Source organism: Mandrillus leucophaeus, unplaced genomic scaffold (genome assembly GCF_000951045.1).
Source record: "Mandrillus leucophaeus isolate KB7577 unplaced genomic scaffold, Mleu.le_1.0 Scaffold1047, whole genome shotgun sequence".
Taxonomy (NCBI): domain Eukaryota; kingdom Metazoa; phylum Chordata; class Mammalia; order Primates; family Cercopithecidae; genus Mandrillus; species Mandrillus leucophaeus.
This window is the reverse complement of record NW_012098621.1, coordinates 203,206-224,450: the sequence shown is the minus strand read 5'-3', so window position 1 is coordinate 224,450 and position 21,245 is coordinate 203,206. Positions and strand designations below refer to the sequence as shown.

Below are 21,245 nucleotides of genomic sequence, written 5' to 3'. Positions count from 1 at the left end.
TGTTCCAAAGAGGAGTTCCAATGTAGAGTGTCTTGGGATCTTTGCTGTTCTTACAGCAGTGCTTTTGTCTTTAGTTAAGACATTATTGCCAGAGATTATTCAGCCTTATTTTAAGTTTTATGTGTACAGTGCATACTAGAGATCAATATTCCCATTTCAGTAACACAGTCTCGTAACTATTCTGTGAGAAAATTTTCCTTATTAAATCACTTAGTCAGCATATTTCACGTGTACTTCTTCCTGTATTGTGTTTTTGGATTGACTTGTCTAAAGACAAGTCATGTCATTCTTCTCAGACCGTGAATTTTTTCAGTCTAAATTAAAAGATTAGAATGTTATTTTCATGACATTTTTAAATCATCTTCAGTGTTTGAGGCACATAAAATACCAGATCTTCTTTTTAAAGACATAGTTATACTTAAAGGTTAAGGAAAATTAGTTCAGGTGGGAGGAGATCAATTTATATAGTTAATTCTTTTCTTTTCTTTTTTTTTTGAGACAGGGTCTCACTGTGTTGCCCAGGCTGGTCTTGAACTCCTGGGCTTAAGCAATCTTGCTGCAGCTTCCTGAGTAGCTGGCATTATAGGCATGTGCCACACGTGATGTATATTGCCTAATAGCCTATCAAAAGTGTGTTTTTGTAATGAACAGATTAACATTACCATTATCAGTGTATGGGAGTATCTAGGAATACTGTTGTTTTGTTCTTTTAACATTTTTGCTAGATTGATAGCTGAAGAATAGCATGTCTTCTGAATTTGATACTACTTGTTTACCAGTGGGCTCGGATTATTTTTCAGAGGTTTTTATTTATTTGTGTTTTTCCCTTTGGGGTTTGTCCTTTGTCCGTTTAGACTAAACTCATTTAGTATTTATTTATTTAGTTTTTAGTTTGCTTATGATCTCTTTATAATTATGCATTAGTACCATATCTGCAAATATTTTTAGTGTTTACCTTTAATTTTTTAAATATATAGACAACTTTTTTTTTTTTTTTTTTTTTGAGACAGAGTCTTGCTTTATTACCCAGGCTGGAGTGTGGTGGCATGATCTCGGCTTACTACAGCCTCAACCTCCCAGGTTCAAGTAGCTTAGCCTCCCAAGTAGCTGAGACTGCAGGCGTGTGCCACCATGCACACAGGCAAACATTTTTTTTGTATGTATATTTTTTCTTTTGTAGAGATGGACTTTTGCCATGTTTCCTAGGCTGGTCTTAAACTCTTGAACTCAAGCTGTCTGCCTGCATTGGCCTCCCAAAGTGCTGGGATTACAGGTGTGAGCCACCCTGCCTGGCCTAGACAACAATTTGATGATTTATGTGGTTGCTTACTTTTTGTGTCCTTCTGTAAAAATCTGAGGTTCAAGTTTATAAGGTGTCAGCACACTGAAGGAAATTCTAGGAAGACCATTTCCCTGAGTTGCTAAATAAAAAGGCTCTAAGTGTGTACTGTTCTGTGATTCAAAGATAGAATTTAGAGTTTCTAGAGGGGTGGAATGATAGCATGTCTTAGACCATTTTCCCTGTCATTTCTCATAGCTTTTTTTGTGTAAGAGCTAGATAACAGATAGTTGAGATTGTACTGATGTGCTTTGGAAATCTGTGGAATAGGTATCTTATTGAGTAGATGATACTGAGATACTGTGATGGAAATTGAAGATTACAACTATTGTTCTTTTCCAAATAGAAGACTGTCCCCACTTTCACATCTGTAGACAAAATTAGATTTTTTCTAGTTTTCTCAATATTGTATTCAAGTTGTCCAGAGAAACAGAGCCAATAGGATTTAATTAATTAATTAATTAATTAAGAATTGGCTCATGAGATGATGGTGGCTGAGAAGTCCCAAGATCTGTGAGGTGATTTGGCAAGCTGGAGACCTGGGATTGTTGATAGCATGGTTCCAGTCTGAAGGTTGGTAGGCTTAAGCCCCAGGAAGAGATCAGTTCAAGGTTGAAGGTAGGAAAAAGCCAGTGTTTTAGTCAAAGGGGATCAGGCAAGAAGAATTCTCTTTTGCTTAGGGGATGGTTAGCTGTTTTGTTCTGGTCCGGCCTTCAGTTGATTCAGTGAAGCCCACCCACATTATGCAGGGCAGTCTGCTTTACCCAGTCGACCAATTTGAATATTGAGCTCATCCAGACACCTTCACGGAAGTAATGTTTGACTGCATATCTGGGCACCCCAAGGTCCAGTCAAGTTGTCATATAAAATTAACCATCACACGTATTCGACATTGTCCAAGAGTTCCATACCATATGGATAAACTGAGATCACTTATTCTGGAAAAAGAAACCTAAAACACTTGTTGACATTTATTTGTCTTTGTAATCCTTCAAAAATCTCAGTAGTGCTTTCATGAATTGTCAGATTCTGAGCAGCCTGGCTTGCTGATATGTCGTCTAGGATAAGCTTACTTTTCTTCCAAATAAAGGATGGCTGGAGTTACTTATGAATCAGTTGAATTTTAGGGAATATTTTCAGTCAGAATGATTTTTTACCCTACATCTCAGGAGTCTGCAAACTGGTCCCCAGGTTACATCTGACTTGTCGCCTGTTTTTGTAAATAAAGTTTTATTACAACATAGCCACATCCATTTTATTGTCTACAGCTGATTTAGACTACAGTGGCAGAATTGGCTAGTTGAGACTGAGATTGAGTGACCTACAAAACTGAAAATATTTACTATCTGGCTCTTGACAGAAAAGGGTTTTGTTGAACTGTTTTTCTGGCAATAGTTAATTATACAAGACTAATGATTGAAGGTTGTCCTAACTTGTGATAATAACACCATAGCATTAGTATATACAGTGGGGCTTTCCTCCCCATTACTGGAGTGAGTGAGTGAGTGGAGACAGAGTGAGAGAATGATTATTTCCTTTTAATCTACAGATTGCTTATTGTCCAAGACTTGTCAACAATAAATAGGGTAGAGGTGTGTTGTGGGCTTTAATGGAGCGTGACTTTATACTGCTTAAAATAGTTATATTGCCTAAAAGCGAGAGTTTTAATTTTAGCCATTTTATGCAGCTTTTGTAAAAATTGTTACTAGGAATCTGAATTTATGTATCTTGATCTATAGCTGGTTTCTAATCTCAGAATCAAATGTTGATATAATCTGCAAATCAGTATATGTAATTTTCAGCCTTTCCCCACATAAACTGGTAGAATGAATAATAATAGTAACCAAAGATGGAGTAAATATTCCTGTAATGTATTTCTTCCTTTAGTAAAACATAGTCAGTGTTAGCATTTAGATACAGAGCTCCTGAAAGCTTCTTCCATGTATGTAAATGTGCAAACTCTTCTCCAGCTGTGGAATCATATTATTTATATAGCTACGTAAAATGCTTCTCTTCCATACACACTTAATGTATTTTGGACATTCTTCCATGTTAAAAAATAGGTTGATAAAATCATTTTTAGCACTTAAACATTATCAACTAATTTACAGTGTATATTTTGTTCATAGGCATTTACTTACTTTAAGCAGTGCTGTCAGGAATGTCCTTATATTCATGTTTATTTGTACTTGTCTGATACTCCCTTAGGATAAATTCTCAGTAGAAGGTCATGTCTATGTTGAAATTTAGATACCACTTTCCAGTTTGTCCTTTAGAAAGGTTGTACCAACTTGCAAGGCCACAAAAATATATGAACATTCCCCTCACTTGGTTGACACCAGTCTTTCATTTGTCAACTTGATAGTTTTAAAAATCCAGAAAATTTATTGTCTTTTTCGCTTCTCCCACTATTAGTGAGATTTGGTATATTTTCTTATATTTATTTTTCATTTACATAAAGTCCCAGCCTATTTATGCTATTTGGTGGGTATTCTTAAAAAAAAAAAAAGATTATCCGGCTAATAGGTTTGCACTTGTGAGACTAGGCTGGTTGCCATTTTTGATAATGGTTTAGGTAGGACTTTGAGCTCATTTAGATGGGATGTTACCTGATTGAAAAAAACGTTTTGGTATAGATTAGAGACCACAGATCAGAATTAGAATAGATCTGGTGACAGAATGCCTTCTGGTGCTTTAATGTGAGTGTCGAATCACTTGAATTGAAGTCTCATTCTGAGAGAAGTGTAGAATCTACAAAGCTTTAAGTGGTTGTTCTGGACCTCAAAGCTGGTAAAAGTGTCTCTTTGGACAATATTTTTCAATTTTGATTTGTTAATTTACATGTATAAAGCTTTTAAGGCTGCTTATGTACTTTATACATCTGTAAAGTATATATGTCTAAATTTAAGTGATAAATTGCATTTAAATAAAACTTTAAAATAATAATGTGACAATGTTTTATTAAAAATGAATCATTAATGTTGAGCTTAGTATGACAGAAGTAGCTTTAGGTCTGGTTTTATTAATTTGTTAATATGTTTTGATTTTAATATTAACATAGAGAACGACTGTTCCTCAAAGTGTGGTTAAAAAAAACTGGTATAATTAATTTTATGCATGTTTGTTGTTTTGTTACCCTTATGTTTAAACTGCCAGAAGGCATTCCTCGCATGCCAGTTTCAATAGGGTATCATGGAATAATTCTGTAAAGCTATCTTGTTTCAAATAATGGTAAATACCCAGTGATGTCATTTGCTCTTTACTTAGAAGCAACTGCTATTTCAACCGTAAAACACAGATGGGGACATTGAATTACGTGATAAATCTTTTTAAGATTGCTATATAGATATAGGAGCATTGAAATTATGTGGAAATAATGTGTTAAGGTGGCTATTCAGATAATCTGTAATGTGCTTATTAATTTTTTAAGAACTGTCATTGAACTGAAAGCCTAAAATTCATGTGGGAAACTTCTTAACTTTTTATGAATAATTCTGTAAGCCCCAAATTGAGGCTCACTGTGTTAGGCATTAGTAAAGATTTGTGCTTCTACAGGTTTTATATAAAGTTTAACAAATTAAAAATTTCTCTTTCTAATTATAGTACAATAACAATTTCTAGATGCTTATTTATTTCTGCATCTCACTTGTAACAAATAGTACAGATTGGCACTGGTCCATGGATATCCTTTGAGTAGCACTGTACTAGACAATAAAATAAGTGATGGGTAAAACAGAAAAAGTCAAATAAAAGTTAAGTAAAAATGGGTAAGTGAAAATAAACATTGAAAGAACATTGAAAAACCTTAAATTAGCTAAAAAATATTTAAATTAAAAGGACAAATCAATCTAAGAGTGGGAAAATGCTGTGCTATTAAACTTATTAAATAATAATTAAGGAAATCAAATAAAATAATGTAATATAATGAAAAATTTTAAGTGATTGTAGAAAAAATTTAATAGATAGTAGAAAAAATGGATTGTTTTCATATTCCATGTGGATATCTTATTTATATTATCATGCATTATTATTGAATTTTTCCTGAGCCCTGATTATTCTCAGCTAATGCATATATGTGGAATCACAGATGCCTACCTATCAATTATTCTAGAGCAGAGTACTGACATTTGAAGATAAGTGGATAGTTTCAACATTTTTAATAACACAGCAGTACATCTTTAAAAGTTTAATGCCCAGAAGCAGAAAACAGAGTTCTTCAGCTAGAAAAAGCTTATGTAATCACACTTAATTGATATATGTGTGATATATACATTTATTTGGTTAATTTTGTTGATCATTTTAAATTATTTTGGGCAGAAAAGAACATTTTATACCTTTTATACCCTTGTGTATTTTCCACAAGGTAAAAAAAAAAACTTCTGCCTATTCAGATATATGTGTTAACTGTTACATATTTCCCTTTTCAGGCCCAGATTATTCATCAGCATGGCTACCTGGTAATGAATCATTGTGGCAGGCCACAACTGTTCCATCTAACCATCGAAATAACCATATCAGGAGACACAGTATAGCTTCTGACAGTGGAGACACTGGCATTGGAACTTCCTGTTCTGATAGCGTGGAAGGTGAGCTAAAATTCTTATTGTTTATATGTGAATCTTTGAAGAGTGGTTGTGGTACAAGAATATTCAGGGGATATGTTTTATTGTTTCATACTGAAAATTATAGTGTTTGAATATTTAATAATGTTCAGTGTTACTGTATATCAAATAAAAAAAATTGTCCCTCTAGTTGGCTCACGCCTATAATCCCAGCACTTTGGGAGGCCGAGGCGGGTGGATCACGAGGTGAGGAGATCGAGACCATCCTGTCTAACATGGTGAAACCCTGTCTCTACTAAAAGTACCAAAAAAAAAAAAAAAAATTTAGCCGGGCGTGGTGGCAGGCGCCTGTAGTGCCAGCTACTCAGGAGGCTGAGGCAGGAAAATGACGTGAACCTGGGAGGCGGAGCTTGCAGTGAGCTGAGATTGCGCCACTGCACTCCAGCCTGGGCCACAGAGTGAGACTCTGTCTCAAAAAAAAAAAAAAAAAAAATTGGCCCTCTAGTCATATTAGAGTTTTTCCTTCATCTTTTTAACTAAACTTCTTATTTTGAGATAATTATAGATTTACATGCAGTTTTAAGAAATAATTGTGTTGTAACCAAGGTATTGACATTGATAGAGCCAAGATTCAGAACATTTCCAGATACCTCATGTTTCCCACACCCACTTCTCTCTCTGCCCGTCTCCTTTATCTCTTAACTCTTAGAAGCCACTTACTCTTCATTTCTATAGTTTTGTTTTTCAAGAATACTTTATAAATGAAATCATAACAATATATAACCTTTGAAATTGGCTTCTCAGGATTTTCATCCAGTTGTCACATGTGCCAACAGTCCATTCCTTTTTATTGATGAGTAGCATTCAGTAATGGTGGTATTGGAGAGAATACGCTTTGTTTAACCATTTACTTATTGAAAAACATTTGGGATGTTTTCAGTTTTTGACTATTATGAATAAAGTTGCTATAAACATGTGGGTATAGGTTTTTGTATGAACATATGTCTTCATTTCTTTGGGTGAGTAGATGCCCAGGAGTGCAGTTGCTGGATTGTGTAGTAGTTGCATATTTAGGTTTTAAAGAAACTGTCACACAGTTTTCTAGAGTGACTACCATTTCCATCAGCAATGTATGTATAAGTGATCTAGTTTTCTTTTTATCCTTGCTACCACTTGGTGTAAAACAATTTAGCCATTTTGATAGTATAATGGTATCTCCTTGTGGTAGTGATGTCTCATTTTAAACAATAGACTTTCTTTTTTAGAGCAGCAGGAAAATTCATTGGGAGGTGCAGAGATTTCCCATATATCTCTTGTCCCCACACATGCACAACCTCCTAATATCATCATCTCCTAGTAGTATAGTGTGTTTGTTACAATTGATGAATCTACATGGACACACTGTTATCACCCATTGTTCATGCATTAGGGTATCAGTCCCCAACCTTTTTGGCACCAGGGTCTGGTTTGGTGGAAGACAGTTTTTCCATGGACCAGGGTGGGGTGGGGTGGGGTGGAGTGGGGTGGATGGTTTTGGGATGATTCAAGTGCACTGCATTATATTTATCATTAGATTCTCATAAGGAGCACACAACCTACATCCCTTGCATGTGCAGTTCACCATAGGGTTCTCGCTTCTATGAGAATTTAATGCCGCCGTTGATCTGACAGGAGGTAGTGCTCAGCTCCCCTCACCCACCTGCAGCCGCTCACCTCCTGCTGTGCAGCCGAGCTCCCAACAGGCCACTGACTGATGCTGGTTTGTGGCCTGGGGTTTGGGGACCCCCTGCATTAGGGTTGATTCTTGTCGTCGTATGTTCTGTGGATTTGGCTTTACTCACTTAGTAATATGCATTTAAGTTTCTCCATGTCTTTTCATGGCTTAATGGCTCATTTGTTTTTAGTGCTGAATAATATCCCATTGTCTGGATGTACCACAGTTTATCAACGTTCACCTACTGAAGGACATCTTGGTTGTTTCCAGGTTTTGGCAATTATGAGGAATGTTGCTGTAAACAGCTGTGTGTAGGTTTTTGTGTGGACGTCAGCTTTCAACTCTGTCAGCTGAAGAGTGATGAGGTTTATAGATTTGGAAAGGAGAGCTTCATTTCTCACAAAGGTTTGCAGCCTGTATAGGCCATTCTGACAGACAGGGAGGCATAGTCTCAGCAGAAGCTGAGAGATAGGCATTTCCAGGCAGGGTGGGGTCAGGTGGGGTAAGGGTTTAAGATAGGAATTTATGCTGATGATTGGCCAGGCATACAGCTATATTCAACAGGTTACAGAAGGAGCCATGAATATTCATGAAGGAGATCCACACACGTGTGTTTTAGGTTTACACATATATGTAACATACCTCCCATAATCACTTTGGGGTGGAGATTTTATATTTAAATGCATTGTAATTAGGTTCTACATGTAAAAGGTGAAATGTAGGGAAGAAGTCCGTAAACTGTGCATCCTCAGGTGACTGGCCAGAACCAGTCCTTTCCAAAAGTCATTTATCAATAAGAAAATCTTTGTGGCCTAAAATAGTTGTCATGTTGAAACTGTAAAAACAGGAGAGGGGTGTGTTTAGATGACTTGAACGAAGGGGTCTTTTGGACTTTTGTTTTCTCACGCTGGCTTTTGAGAACATCCAGTGATTATTAGAAAGGGTTGGAAGCAAATGGATCATGAACAGCCTCCTGTCTTGCCATGGCTGCTAACTTAAAATTTTGGGATCTTTTAGCCAAAGGAGGGTCCAGTAGTCTGTTGGAAGGGTTTAGGACTTTTATTTTGGTCCCCAACTCCCTTGCCTAAATACTTAGGAGCTCAATTGCTGGGTCATGTGGTAAAAGTATATTTAGTTTTGTGTGTATTTAATTTTGTATATTTAGTTTTGTAAAAAAAACTGCCAGACTTTCTTCCAAAGAGGCTGTGCCATTTTGCATTCCAGCAATACATGAAGGTTCTGTTGCTCCACATCCTAACTAGCATTTGGTGTTGTCAGTGTTCTGGATTTTGCCTTTCTAAAACGTGTGTAGTATCTTGTTGCTTTAATTTGCATTTTCCTGATGATGTATGAGGTAGAACACCTTTTCATATACTTGTTTGCTGCCTGTATATCATCTTTGATGAGGTCTCTGTAAAGGTCTTTATAAAGTCCATTTCTTAATTGGGTTGTTTGTTTTCTTATTGTTGAGTTTAGAGTTCTTTGTATATTTGGATGACAGGCCTTTATTGAACATGTCTTTTGCAAATAAAGGCATCCTTTGGTATTATGGAGGCTTGGTTCCAGGACCCCTGATAACAAAATCTGAGGATGCTGAAGTCCTTTATATACAATAGTGTAGTATTTACATATAATCTACACACTTCTATGTACTTTAAATCATCTCTAGATTCCTTACAATACCGAATACAATGTAAGTGCTGTGTAAATAGTTGCTATACTATATTGTTTTTAAAGTTTGATTATTTTTATTGTTAACATTTTTGATCTGTTGTTGGTTGAGTCTGCAGATGCAGAACCTGCGGATATGGAGGGCCTACTGTATTTTCTCTGATTCTGTGGCTTGTCTTATTCTCTTGGCATTGTCTTTTGCAGAGCAGATGTTTTCTATTTTAATGAAGTTAAGCTTATCAGTTGTTTCTTTCATGGATTGTGCCGTTGTTTTATCTAAAAAATCATTGCCATAACCAGTGTCATCTAGGTTTTCTATTATGTTATTTTCTGGGAGTTTTATAGTTTTGTGTTTTACATTTAGGTTTGTGATATGTTTTGAGTTAAATTTTGTGAAGGGTGTAAGGCATATCTTTTGTAGTTGTCCCACAATTCTTGGATATAATGCAATTTTTTTTTTTTTTTTTTTTTTTGAGATGGAGTCTTGCTCTGTTGCCCAGGCTAGAGTGTAGCAGTGTGATCTTGGCTGACTGCAGCCTCTGCCTTCTTCTTCTTCTTTTTTTTTTCTTTTGTAAATAATTATGTTCCATTTTTGCCAGCCTTTTTCTCTTTATTTTCAGTTTTAAGAGTTTCTGTTGACACATCTTCAAGCTCAGAGATTTCTGTGCTGAGTACAGTCTACTAATGAGCCCATTGAAGGCATTCTTCATTTCTATTAGAGTATTTATTAGAGTATTTTTGATCTGTAGCATTTCTTTTTGATTCTTGGAATTTTTATCCCTCTGTTTACATTATCCATCTGTTCTTGGATGATGTCTACTTTTTCAGTTAGAGCCTTTACCTTATTTATCATAGTTTTTTTAATTCCTGGTCTAGAAATTCCACGATTCTTGCCATATTTGAGTCTAGTCCTGAAGCCTGCTCTATTTCTTCAAACTATTTTCTTTCTTTTGCCTTAAAGTATGCCTTGTACTTTTTATTTTTTGAAAGCTGATTGTGATATACTGGATAAAAAGAAACTGGTGAACAGACCTTTAGTAATGTGATGGTAAGGTGTGTGGGGAGGGGAAGTGTCCTATGATTTGGCCTCAGTGTTTTAGTGAGTTGGTGCCCCTAGGTTTTAACTTCGCAAATGCTTCTCAGTTTTTTCCTGGTTTTTCTAACTTGAGTGGGACAGGATGGCTACAGGGAGCTTTAGTTGGGTATTTTCCTTTAACCACCCAGAAGGCTAGAATTGACTGGAGTTTGTTATTTCTCTTCCCCAAGGTAAGTTAGGCTCTGTTAAAACTACAAAGAGGTTAGGCTCTGGTTAAATAGTTTCTCCTGAGGGCAGGCCTTATTAAGAACAGAGTGCTCTGGTATATTTCAAAATGGCCCCTTTTATCTTCCCTTTTCTGGAGTCATGAGGGGATTTTTCTCTGATATTTGCTGTGAGAACCATGTCAAACTCCTGGAAGAAAAACTCATAAAAGTGTGGTAGCCTCCCTATGACAGGGTTATTTTAGAATTTTTAACCTCAGACTTCTTCATACTCAGCCTCCAGCAATTAATTATAATTCAAGTTTTCCCAGCCTGGTGGTGTGTCCCACATAAGTTTCAAACTCTAGTAATTGTATTATGTGCATTTGCCTAGTTGCTCTCTTCTGTTTTAGGGGCAGCTGTTTGTACTGTGATCTCAGTTCTCTTTGGGATTTAAGAAGAGTTGTTGCTTTTTCACTTTGTTTAGCTTTTTACTAGTTAGATGATGACTCTCAAGCTTCTCACATGCTGGCCTGAAAACCAGGTCTTAATCCCTGTAAATTGACCAAGTTTTCATATGCTTATTTTCCCACCTGTCTGTTTTCTTCAAATCATGAAGAAATGAAGAAAATTTCTTCAATCATGAAATGTCTCTTCATGCCTTTTACCCATGTTCTGATTGTATTGTTTCTTTTTTTTTTTTTTTGAGATGGAGTCTTGCTCTGTCACCCAGGCAAGAGTGCAGTGGCGGGATCTTGGCTCACTGTAACCTCCGCCTCCCAGGTTCAAGCGATTCTGCTGCCTCAGCCTCGTGAGTAGCTGGGATTACAGGCACCTGCCATCATGCCTGACTAATTTTTAGTAGACATGGGGTTTCACCTTTTGGCCAGGTTGTTCTTGAACCCCTGGCCTTAAGTGATCCACCCACTTTGGCCTCTCAAAGTGCTGGGATTACAGACATGAGCCACTGTATCTGGAAGTTTTCTTCTTTACTGTTGAATTTGAGAGTTCTCTATATATTTTAGATACTACTGCTTTGTTGGATATGTTGTTTGCAAATGTTTTCTTCCACTCTCTATCTTGTCTTTTTATCCTTTTGTAACACCCAAGGTTCTTCGCCTAGGCACACCAAAGAATTGGTGTGGCGGCTGACTGCAGCGAGTGACAGAGACTCGGACTGAGAGAGAGAGTTGTAGGTTTTATTGAGCAGAGCGAAAGTACAAAGCTTCCACAGTGTGGAAGGGGTCCTGAATGGGTTGCCACTGCTAGCTTGGGTGATTGCCTTTTAAACTCTTTAAGGCAAGAGATACGTGAGGCGGGAAGCATATTACAGGATCGAGAAACAAAGGCAGTAAATTATTTTGTGACGTGCCTTAGATTTTGAGAAAACCTGAAATTGTGACTTATGCTTACCTGTTTTATGTCCTTGCAGCTGCACAGCAAGAAAAACAGGATCTTATAGAACTTACAAACTGTGTTTACAAGGAATCGGGTCTGCAGATCACAGAAAAATGGGCAGTTAATCTTTTCTTTAACTGGTTTCGGTGGTGGGGCACATAGGAAAACTTACAGCTAAAATTGTCGCTGTTTATAGCTTTCTTGGGGAAGAAAGTCATAAGCAAATCCGCGTGTTAGAAATATTTTAAGCATATATCCTCAAAGTTATTTATCCAGAACCGAAGTAAGTCCTGATATGGGAAATGAGTAATTTTACAGCTTTCTAAGCCCCTACTCTACCCAGGAAGCCCAGCTGGCATTGCCTCTCAGTCCTTGCTCTAAACAGGACACCCCAACTGCTGTTGGGAACTGGTCGATGACCGCTGTAGCTACTTCCTGCTGGTTAGGGGCAAAGATGGGGCCCTGCTGTTGTATTATCCTCCAGAGGGGAACTTTCTAGGCCAGTCAGGAGACCAGTGGGTTGATCCAAGGGTCCTCAGTAGAAACTGTGAGTTAAACTCATTTGAGGTTCCATTTGTAAGGCCATTTATAGCTTGATGGCCTTGATCCTGGAGGAAACAAAGTTGACAAGGAGGTTAAAAATATAGGGCCCAAAGGCGAGTAATAGCAAGATGGCTGTTACATGTAGGGCCTGGAAAGGGGAGAAGTCAAGATACTCGCTGGTTAAATATACTCCAGGGTCCTGAGAGTTGGAACTCTTTCTTTCTACATTCTATTCGTTCCCTTGGCTCCTGGACCTTTTCGGCAATAATTCCTGACTGGTTGATGAAGCAGCAACATTCTTCCCCTAAGAAGAGGCAGGTTCTTCCTCTTTTAGCTGTTAATAAGTCTGGGGCCCTTCGGTTTTGGAGGGCCACCTCAGTTAGAGAATTAAGCTGGCTTTGTAGGGTCATCAGGGAGTTAGCAACCCGTTCCATATTATCATTTAATTCTTGTGATATTTTATAATAGAATTGGATGAAGGAGGTTATACCTCCAATTCCAGTCCCAAGCCTGCCCAGTATTCTGGCTCCTACCATAAAAGGGAGAATAGGAGCTTGTGCTTGGTGGGACTGGGGTATAAGGAGACTTTGCAACTCTTCTTCAGTATAAATGAACATGGGGGGTGCTAGAAATGAGAGAAAGCATAACTCTTTTGGGGTGCCATTTAGACATGAATAAGCTGTGTTAGCACAGATGAAAAAGATGTCTGAAATTAGACAGGTGAAACCTGAGGTCACCAGTATCCAGGATTGACATTGGGAGATGTTTCTATTTGGAGGCATGTTGAAATTTATACATGTGAGATTTGAGGCCTTGTATGGGTGGGAGATTGGTGACTAGGGAGCCAGTTGCCCCGGTGGTGTTTAGGACTAAGGTGGATAGGTTCCAGTGTCCTGGGACAGGGACTACTGGGAACACATGTGGTTGGAAATGCAAGGAAAGACACATCCAATAGTTAGTTGGATTGTCAGGAGAGGCCTCCTGCATTCCTGTGAGTGTGGTGTTAAATAGACTCCAGAGATGGGAATGAGAGTCAAGAGTTTTTGTAACCTGGAAAGGTCTAGTTTGTTTTATGGACTTGGAGTGTTAGATGGTTGGACCACGTTTTTAATTACTTGTTGGACATGTTTTTTGGCTTTATCCTGGACACCTCCTTCATCAGTTATACCCACATGGGTGTAATATGTCCAACACTGGGTGGTCCCTATGGCATCGGGACAGTTGGACTGGGTCATTTTTCCTTGGTGGTATGTACAGCCATTGTGGGAGCAGAGAGAAGCAGACTATAATATTCCTTTTTCATATAGGTGTGGGTAGTGAAGCCTGATTTAGTTTTAAAGAACATCCTTTCGAAGTTGACTGCATCAGTGTTTCTGGGAAGGGGAGGAGAGCATGCATTAGAGAAGCAAGTGCAGCAAGGGAGGGATGAAGAGGTGGCAGAAAGAATACTTAGTATTAGGAGAGTTAGAAGAAACTTAGAGGAGATCCTTGTAAACGGAGTCATGGCACTCTGTAGGTGGAGCAGTAGTGGAAAGGAGGAGGGAAGAAGGAGTAAATTGTGTTAAAAGGAAGGACGATAGAAAAAAGGTTGATGTGATCAGGATTTTTGTCCTGACAGGAGCTACAGTATGTGATCCTACTGCAAAGAGTATGGATAGTATACTGTTTAATGTGATGAAACAGTATAAGGACTCCATTAGAGAGAGCAAGGAGAGAGGTCAAAGATCATGTAGGTTTTCTACTTATCTTCTTTTAGGTAGAGATGAGTTTTTCTTCTTTAGGATTAACTGTAGGAGTCTTTTTAGCCTGGGGTGCTTCCTTCTGAAATAGGAGAAGCGGGGCCTCCAATGGCTCACAGGTGTATCAAGGCTGGTCTGGCTGATCTTGGGACTCCTGAGCTGATAATCCCGTAAGTTCCTCAGAGGGTGTCCAAGGTGTAACTCGGGTGTGGTGAATCCAGGATTCCACTCCTGCCACCTTAACTGCAGTGGGGATAGAGAGGATTACTGAGTATGGTCTCTGCCACAAGGGATCCATAGATGGGAAGGTAGAGGGGAGGGACTTGACCAATACTAGATCTTCTGGTTGGAACAACTCTCTTCCTTTTTTCCTGTCACACCCTTTGGGTAAAGTTTTAAGGTTTTGTTGATATTTTGCTAGAGAAGTTATATCTTTGACCAAATTGGCCGTTTCCTGATGGAGCAGGAGGTCATTTGTGAGAAAAGGCCATCCGTACAGCATTTCGTATGGACTGAGCCCCATTCTGTGAGGGGAATTTCAGATTCTTACCAAGGCCGTAGGCAGGAGAGTGGGCCATGGGAGTTGCTTTCTCAAATGCCTCCTTAGTGTTTCATTTGCCTTTTCGACCTTCCCTGAGGATTGTGGCCTCCAAGCACAGTGAAGGTGATGTTTTATTCCTAGTGCCTTGGAAATTCCTTGAGTTATTGTAGCTTTAAAAGCTGGACCATTGTCGCTCTGTAAGCTTTGGGGAGGTCTGAATCTAGGAATTATTTCGTGAAGTAAAATTTTAACTACTTGGCACTTCTCTGTTCTGCAGGGGAAGGCTTCCACCCAATTTGTAAAGGTATCAACACAGACCAACAAGTATCGAAATCCCCTTGACTTAGACATATGGGTGAAGTTTAACTGCCAGTCCTGTCCAGGATAGTGCCCTATTTGTTCCCCGAGAGGGGCCTTATGATGGACCAAGGGATTATTTTTTTGGCACACCTTGCAGGCCTTGACTAACTGCCGGATGGTTTTGAGAAGGTTTGGCCCTGTAAATAGGGATTTGGCCATCTTATGGGTACTTTCAATACCTATATGAAAAGTTTGCTGGAGGGTCTTAAGTATTTTCCACTGGCTGGCTTCAGGTATGAGCACCTTTCCCTCTTCTGTCGCTAACCACCCTGAGGGGAGAAAACTATGTCCCCGTGAGAGTCCCCATTCTGTTTCGGTTGGGGAATACTGGGGCTTAACCTCCTGGAGGGGGTTGCTCCATGCTAAGGGCCCTTCCATGGACAGTTCTAAAGGGAAGTCCTGCTTAGCAGCAGTTTTGGCCTCAGCGTCTGCTCAGCGGTTTCCTTCTGCTGCTTCTCCTTCACCTTTTTGGTAACCCTGGCAGTGTAAGACTGTCACCTCCTTGGGTTTCTGCACTGTGTGCAATAATTTCATGATTTCCTTGTGGTACTTAATGGGTGTCTCCCCGGAGGTTATAAACTCCCTCTTTTTCCGTATTGCAGCATGGGCATGTAGAACTAGATAAGCATACCAGCTATCTATCTATACATTTATTCTTTTTCCTTCTCCCAGTTCTAAGGCTCAGGTAAGTGCCACTAGTTCTGCTAACTGGGTGCTGGTCTCTGGGGGAAGAGGCTTACTCTCAAGTACTGTTGCATTGCTAACTATGGCATAGCCTGCCCTTTGTACCCCATTTTCTATAAATGAACTTCCATCAGTATACAGGTTAAGGTCAGGGTTAGTTAAGGGGACTTCTGAGAGATACTCCCGGGCAGCATAAGTCTGGGCGATAATTTGGTGGCAGTTATGCTCTATTGGCTCCACATCCTCTGGGAGAAAAGTGGCAGAGTTGAGGGCTGCACATGTGCATATTTGAAACACTGGTCCTTCAAGGATTAGTGCCTGGTATTTGAGTAGGTGGTTATCTGAGAGCCACAAACTTCCTTTAGCATTTAATATGCCACTTACATCATGAGTAGTGCAGACAGTGAGATCCTTTCCTTGTATTATTTTGATAGTCTCTGATACTGAGATGGCCACTGCTGCAACCACCCATAAACAGTGAGGTCAGCCTTTTGCTACTACGTCAGTTTTCTTACTTAGGTATGCCCCTGGTTGTAGGGCTGTCCCCTGGGTCTGAGTAAGAACTCCAAGAGCTATTTCTGCTCTCTCTCTGACATATAAAGAGAAATTTTGTCCTGTGGGGAGACTTAGGGCTGGAGCTTGTACTAGGGTCTGTTTTAAAGTTTTGAAGGCTGCTTCCACCTCTGGTTCCCATCCTACTAGATGGGTATTCACCCTCTGGGTCTCCTTTATCAGAATATAGAGTGGCCTGGCCATCTCACTGTATCCAGGGATCCACAGTCAGCAAAAGCCTGTGATTCCAAGGAATCCCCGCAACTGTTTCAATGTCTCAGGGCGAGGGTAAGCCAGTATAGGCTGAATTTGTTCTTTGCTGAGGGCCCTAGTTCCTTTGGCTAGGATTAGGCCTAGATATTTAACTTGTTGTAGGCAGAGCTGGGCCTCTGACTTAAATACCTTGTACCCTCTATTAGCTAGAAAATTCAAGAGATCTAGAGTAGTCTGCTGACGTGAGGTCTCCAAACTGGTAGCCAAAAGTAAGTCATCCACATATTGGAGGACTAGACTGCCTGGACTTGAGAATTGGCCTAGGTCTTGGGCCAGTGCCTGACCAAACAGATGAGGGCTATCCCTAAACCCCTGGGGCAAGACCACCTATGAAAGTTGGGACGTGTGGGCTGTAGGATCCTCAAAGGCAAAGAGGAACTGGGAGTCAGTGTGCAGGGGAATGCAGGAGAAGGCATCCTTGAGGTCCAGAACTGAACCGTTCTCCTTCCTCTGGTATCTGAGAGAGCAGGGTATAGAAGTTGGGTACAGCAGGATATAAATGAATTACTGCCTTATCGATGATTCTGAGGTCTTGCACTAGTCTCCACTGACCATTTGGTGTTTGTACTCCTAGGATTGGGGTGTTGCAGGGACTGTCGCATTTTCTCACTAAGCCTTGAGCTTTTAAATGCCTGATAATATCCTCTAGTCCTTTATGAACTCCAGGCCTTAGGGGATATTGCCTTTGATAAGGAAAAGTGGTGGGGTCTTTTAGCCTAATTTGAACTGGATGGGCATTTTTTGCCCTACCGAATTGTCCTTCCAATGCCCAGACTTCAGGGTTGATTCCCTCCTCGAGTAAGGTACACAAATGGGTAACTTGTCCCCCCGTATTCATGTAGATAATAGCTCCAGCTTTGGCTAATATGTCCTTCCCTAATAAGGGTGTGGGACTCTCAGGCGTGACAAGAAAGACGTGTGAAAAGAGCAAGGTCTCCCAATTGCAGCTGAGGAGGTGGGAGAAATATCTGGTTACAGGCTGTGCTAGGATTCCTCGGATGGTAATGGATCTTGAGGATAACCATCCAGGGCAGGAGATTAACAGTGAGAAGGCCGTGCTGGTGTCCAGGAGGAAATCGATTTCCTGGCCCTTAATGGTTGAGCTTACCTGGGGCTCTGTGAGGGTGGTATAAGCTGACGCTTGCCCCAGGGACCCTCAGTCCTGTTGCTGAATAATCTGGCTGGGGGCCTCTGGCCCAGAGAGCCTTCATCGTCTGGGGCAGTACACCTTCCAGTGATTTCCTTGGCATATTGGACGTGGGCGAGGGGTCTGTTTGTTTTTTGTTGGATAGTCTTTTTAAAAGTGTCCTTGCAAACCGCTCTGATAACAAGCCCTACCAGACGATTGTCCTGCTCCATTTTTTGAGCTGTTAGACCTCCAAGGTTTGCTTGTCTGAGGGCCATGACCGAGGCTGCGGTCTTTCGCTTATCTTACTTTTCCCTTTTGGCCTGTTTCTCTCGGTCCTATAAAATAGGTTCTATAAAAATAGAACACCAAGGTCACCAGGTTTAATAATGCCTCCAAATTTTGTTCTGGGCCTAAGGCAGACTTTTGGAGTTTTCTAATATCAACTGCTGATCGGGTGATAAATTTATCCTTTAGAATAAGTTGGCCTTCCAGGGAATCTAGAGTTAGGGAGGTATACTTTCTTAGAGCCTCCTGTATCCTTTCTAGAAGAGCTGCAGGGTTTTCCTCTTTTCCATGTGTAATTGTGGATAGCATTGTGTTGTTCATAGGCTTCTTCCTATTTTTAACCCTTCCAAGACACAAGTTAGCAAATGCCTGCGGCTCCAGTCTCCATGATCTGAGTCGGTATCACAATGAGGGTCTACAGTGGGGACGTCTTTTGTGGTCTCCTTCTCCCCTGGGGCCATTTGATGTGTTTACCTGGCTGAGATACCGTAAATCCCTAAAATGCTGGGCTGCCGCTAAAGCTGCCTCCTTTTCAGTAGGACTTAAGGTCTGATTAAGGAGCAACATGATGTCGCTCCATGCTAGATCAAAGTACTGCCCTAACCCTTGTAAGACATCTATATAGTTATTGGGATCATCTGAGAATTTCCCTGTGTCTGCCTTTATTTGTTTTAAATCTGAGAGTGAGAAAGAGACATGCACATGGGTGGGCCTAAATTCTCGTCCTACTGCTTGTAAGGGACATAGTTTGGGTGCCTGGTTTGCAGAGTTTACGTTTTCTTTTCGGTGTGCCTCTAACACTTGGGTGGGGCTGGATGGAGGAGAGTCAGTGAGGGAGGAGAGTAGGGCTGAGGAAAGAGGCCCTGAGCATGGAGGCAACTGTGGGTTTTTGTCATTTGGGCAAATCTTGCAGGCTTGGCATACAGCAATATTGTCACGAAGGGTAAAGCAAGCCTGTACGTAAGGGACTTCACTCCATTTACATTCCCGTTTACAGAGAAGATATAGTTGTAGAATGGTGTTATAATTAACACTTCCGTCAGGGGGGCCAAGTTTCTCTGTTTTGTGAGGAGTAACGAGGCCAGGCATTGGTGCAGAAGAACATCAGCTGCTGCTTTTTTAAGGTCTCAGGGTCGAACTTGTCCCATTTATTCTGGATACATCTTAAGGGAGTGTCTGGTTTTGAAGGTGTGGTGCCCGTCTGGAATTTTAAACACAGGTATACCCGCACACCTAGTTAGTCTTAGGGACTCGTCTTCCCCTTAGGGCACCCCGCCAAGGGTCAAGTCCAATTGTGCTTGGAGTGCATGGTCGTCCCTGAGCCTTCCATTTACTGGATTTAACCATGCTTACCAGCAGAATGGAAATCGTCCTTGCCCCCTGCCGTGCATCCATTGACCTCTAGATGGGGCATGAGGACTGTTGGATTTATTGTGGTCCCTTTGCCAGTGTGTCCTATCTGTTCCAGGGTGGCAAGGCCTGGGTCGGGGTAACCACTGATGCTTGCATGCCAAGGCCCAGTGTACGTGGGCCTGGCCATAAAACTGTCCTTCAAGGAGGAATCTCTGAATTAGCAACAGGAGGCTTAGTAAGCTCAAAAGGGGTGGTTGATGTCCTCTAGGCCAGGGTCGACAGAACAACTGCTGTATTCTAGCCTTTTGTCCCCACTTTACGTCACAGGAGTAAGCCCCCCTCTTAAGGTGGTACCAGTATCCTGTGTCTCAGATGACTATATTTTCTTCCTTCCAATACCCATGATGGAATGGTTGAAATAGCAATTCAACTGCTCTAAGGGACGTACCCACACACCACAGATTGTACTTGAGAGGCACCAAAAAAAAGGGAAGTTCATCTGGGGAACAATGAAGGAAATGTCCTAGGGCCTCTACCATCCACATGGAAATTACAGATCTGTCTTCAAATTATCCTGATGTGGGAGACCATACGCAGTGGTGGGAACTGGCCTTTCAAAGTGGCAGTCAGATGGCAACACCTGCCTAAATTCCGGAGGGCGCCACGGACAGGGAACCTCTGGAAGCCACCTTAAAAACTTAAGGCTCCTAAATAGGGATTCTTGGTCCTGTCTAGTGGAAATAATCTTGCTTACGAGCTGAGGAAAGAAGTCTAACCGGCAGATATTTGGACCCAGGAGGCAGGGGTCAGAAGATGTGGCTGTCTCATGCTTAGTAACCCGTGCTGTGGGAGCCTCTGGTGGGGCCATGGTCTCAACCAGGATATCTGGGAGACTGTGGCGTTTGCTGAGCGCTCCCGGGTGTACTTCGGGACCACCACGGAAAGTGAAAGAGTTAGAACTGGTTCCGGGCAAACCAATGTGCCCGACTTCAAAGGGTTGGGGGTTGTCGGAGAGCCTTTCCCAGAAAGCGTGACGCCCCTGTCTTTAGTCCCGTGGTCATGCTAATTGCCTTTAATAGACCCACAGGTGCCCAGTGTTTAGCTTCCGAATTCTAAGGAAGAACAGGACAGAATAGCAAGCGAAAGAGATCCGAGGGTACTCACTGCGTGGTGATTGGGATACTCTTCCTGGAGTCTCCTGGCTGACTCGCCAAGATGTAACACCCAAGGTTCTTTGCCTAGCCACACCAAAGAATTGGTGTGGTGGCTGACCGCGGCAAGTGACAGAGTCTCGGACCAAGAGAGAGTGAGCTGTAGGTTTTATTGAGCGGAGCGAAAGTACAAAGCTTCCACGCGTGGAAGGGGTCCTGAATGGGTTGCCACTGCTAGCTTGGGTAAACTCTGTAAGGCGGGAGATATATGAGGCGGGAAACATGTTACAGGGGCAAGAAACAAAGGCAGTAAATTATTAAGTGACCTGCCTTAGATATTGAGAAAAACCGAAATTGCGACTTATGCTTACCTGTTTTATGTCCTTGCAGCTGCACAGCAAGAAAAGCAGGACCTTATAGAACTTACAAACTATGTTTACAAGGAATTGGGAGGATAGATAAGGTCTGCTGATCACAGAAAAACAGGCAATTAATCTTTTCTTTAACTCTGGTTTTGGGGGAGGGCACACAAGGAAAACTTACAGCTAAAATTATTGCTGTTTATAGCTTTCTTGGGGAAGAAAACACATAAGCAAATCATGGTGTTAGGAATATTTTAAGCATATATCCTCAATATTATTTATCCAGAACTGCAGTAAGTCCTGATGCAGGAAATGAATGAGTTTTACAGTTTTCTAAGCCCTTACTTGAC

General features: G+C 40.8%; 1 protein-coding gene across 1 annotated transcript in view; it reads left to right on the top strand.

Annotated features, from left to right (window-relative positions):
- CEP85L (centrosomal protein 85kDa-like) overlaps window positions 1–21,245 on the top strand; it is a 217,006-nt gene that overhangs the window by 25,955 nt on the left and 169,806 nt on the right. Inside the window, exon 3 of the mRNA XM_011980625.1 lies at window positions 5,767–5,925. Within this exon, the coding sequence (XP_011836015.1) occupies window positions 5,767–5,925 (159 nt within the window). The remainder of the gene's footprint in view (window positions 1–5,766; window positions 5,926–21,245) is intronic.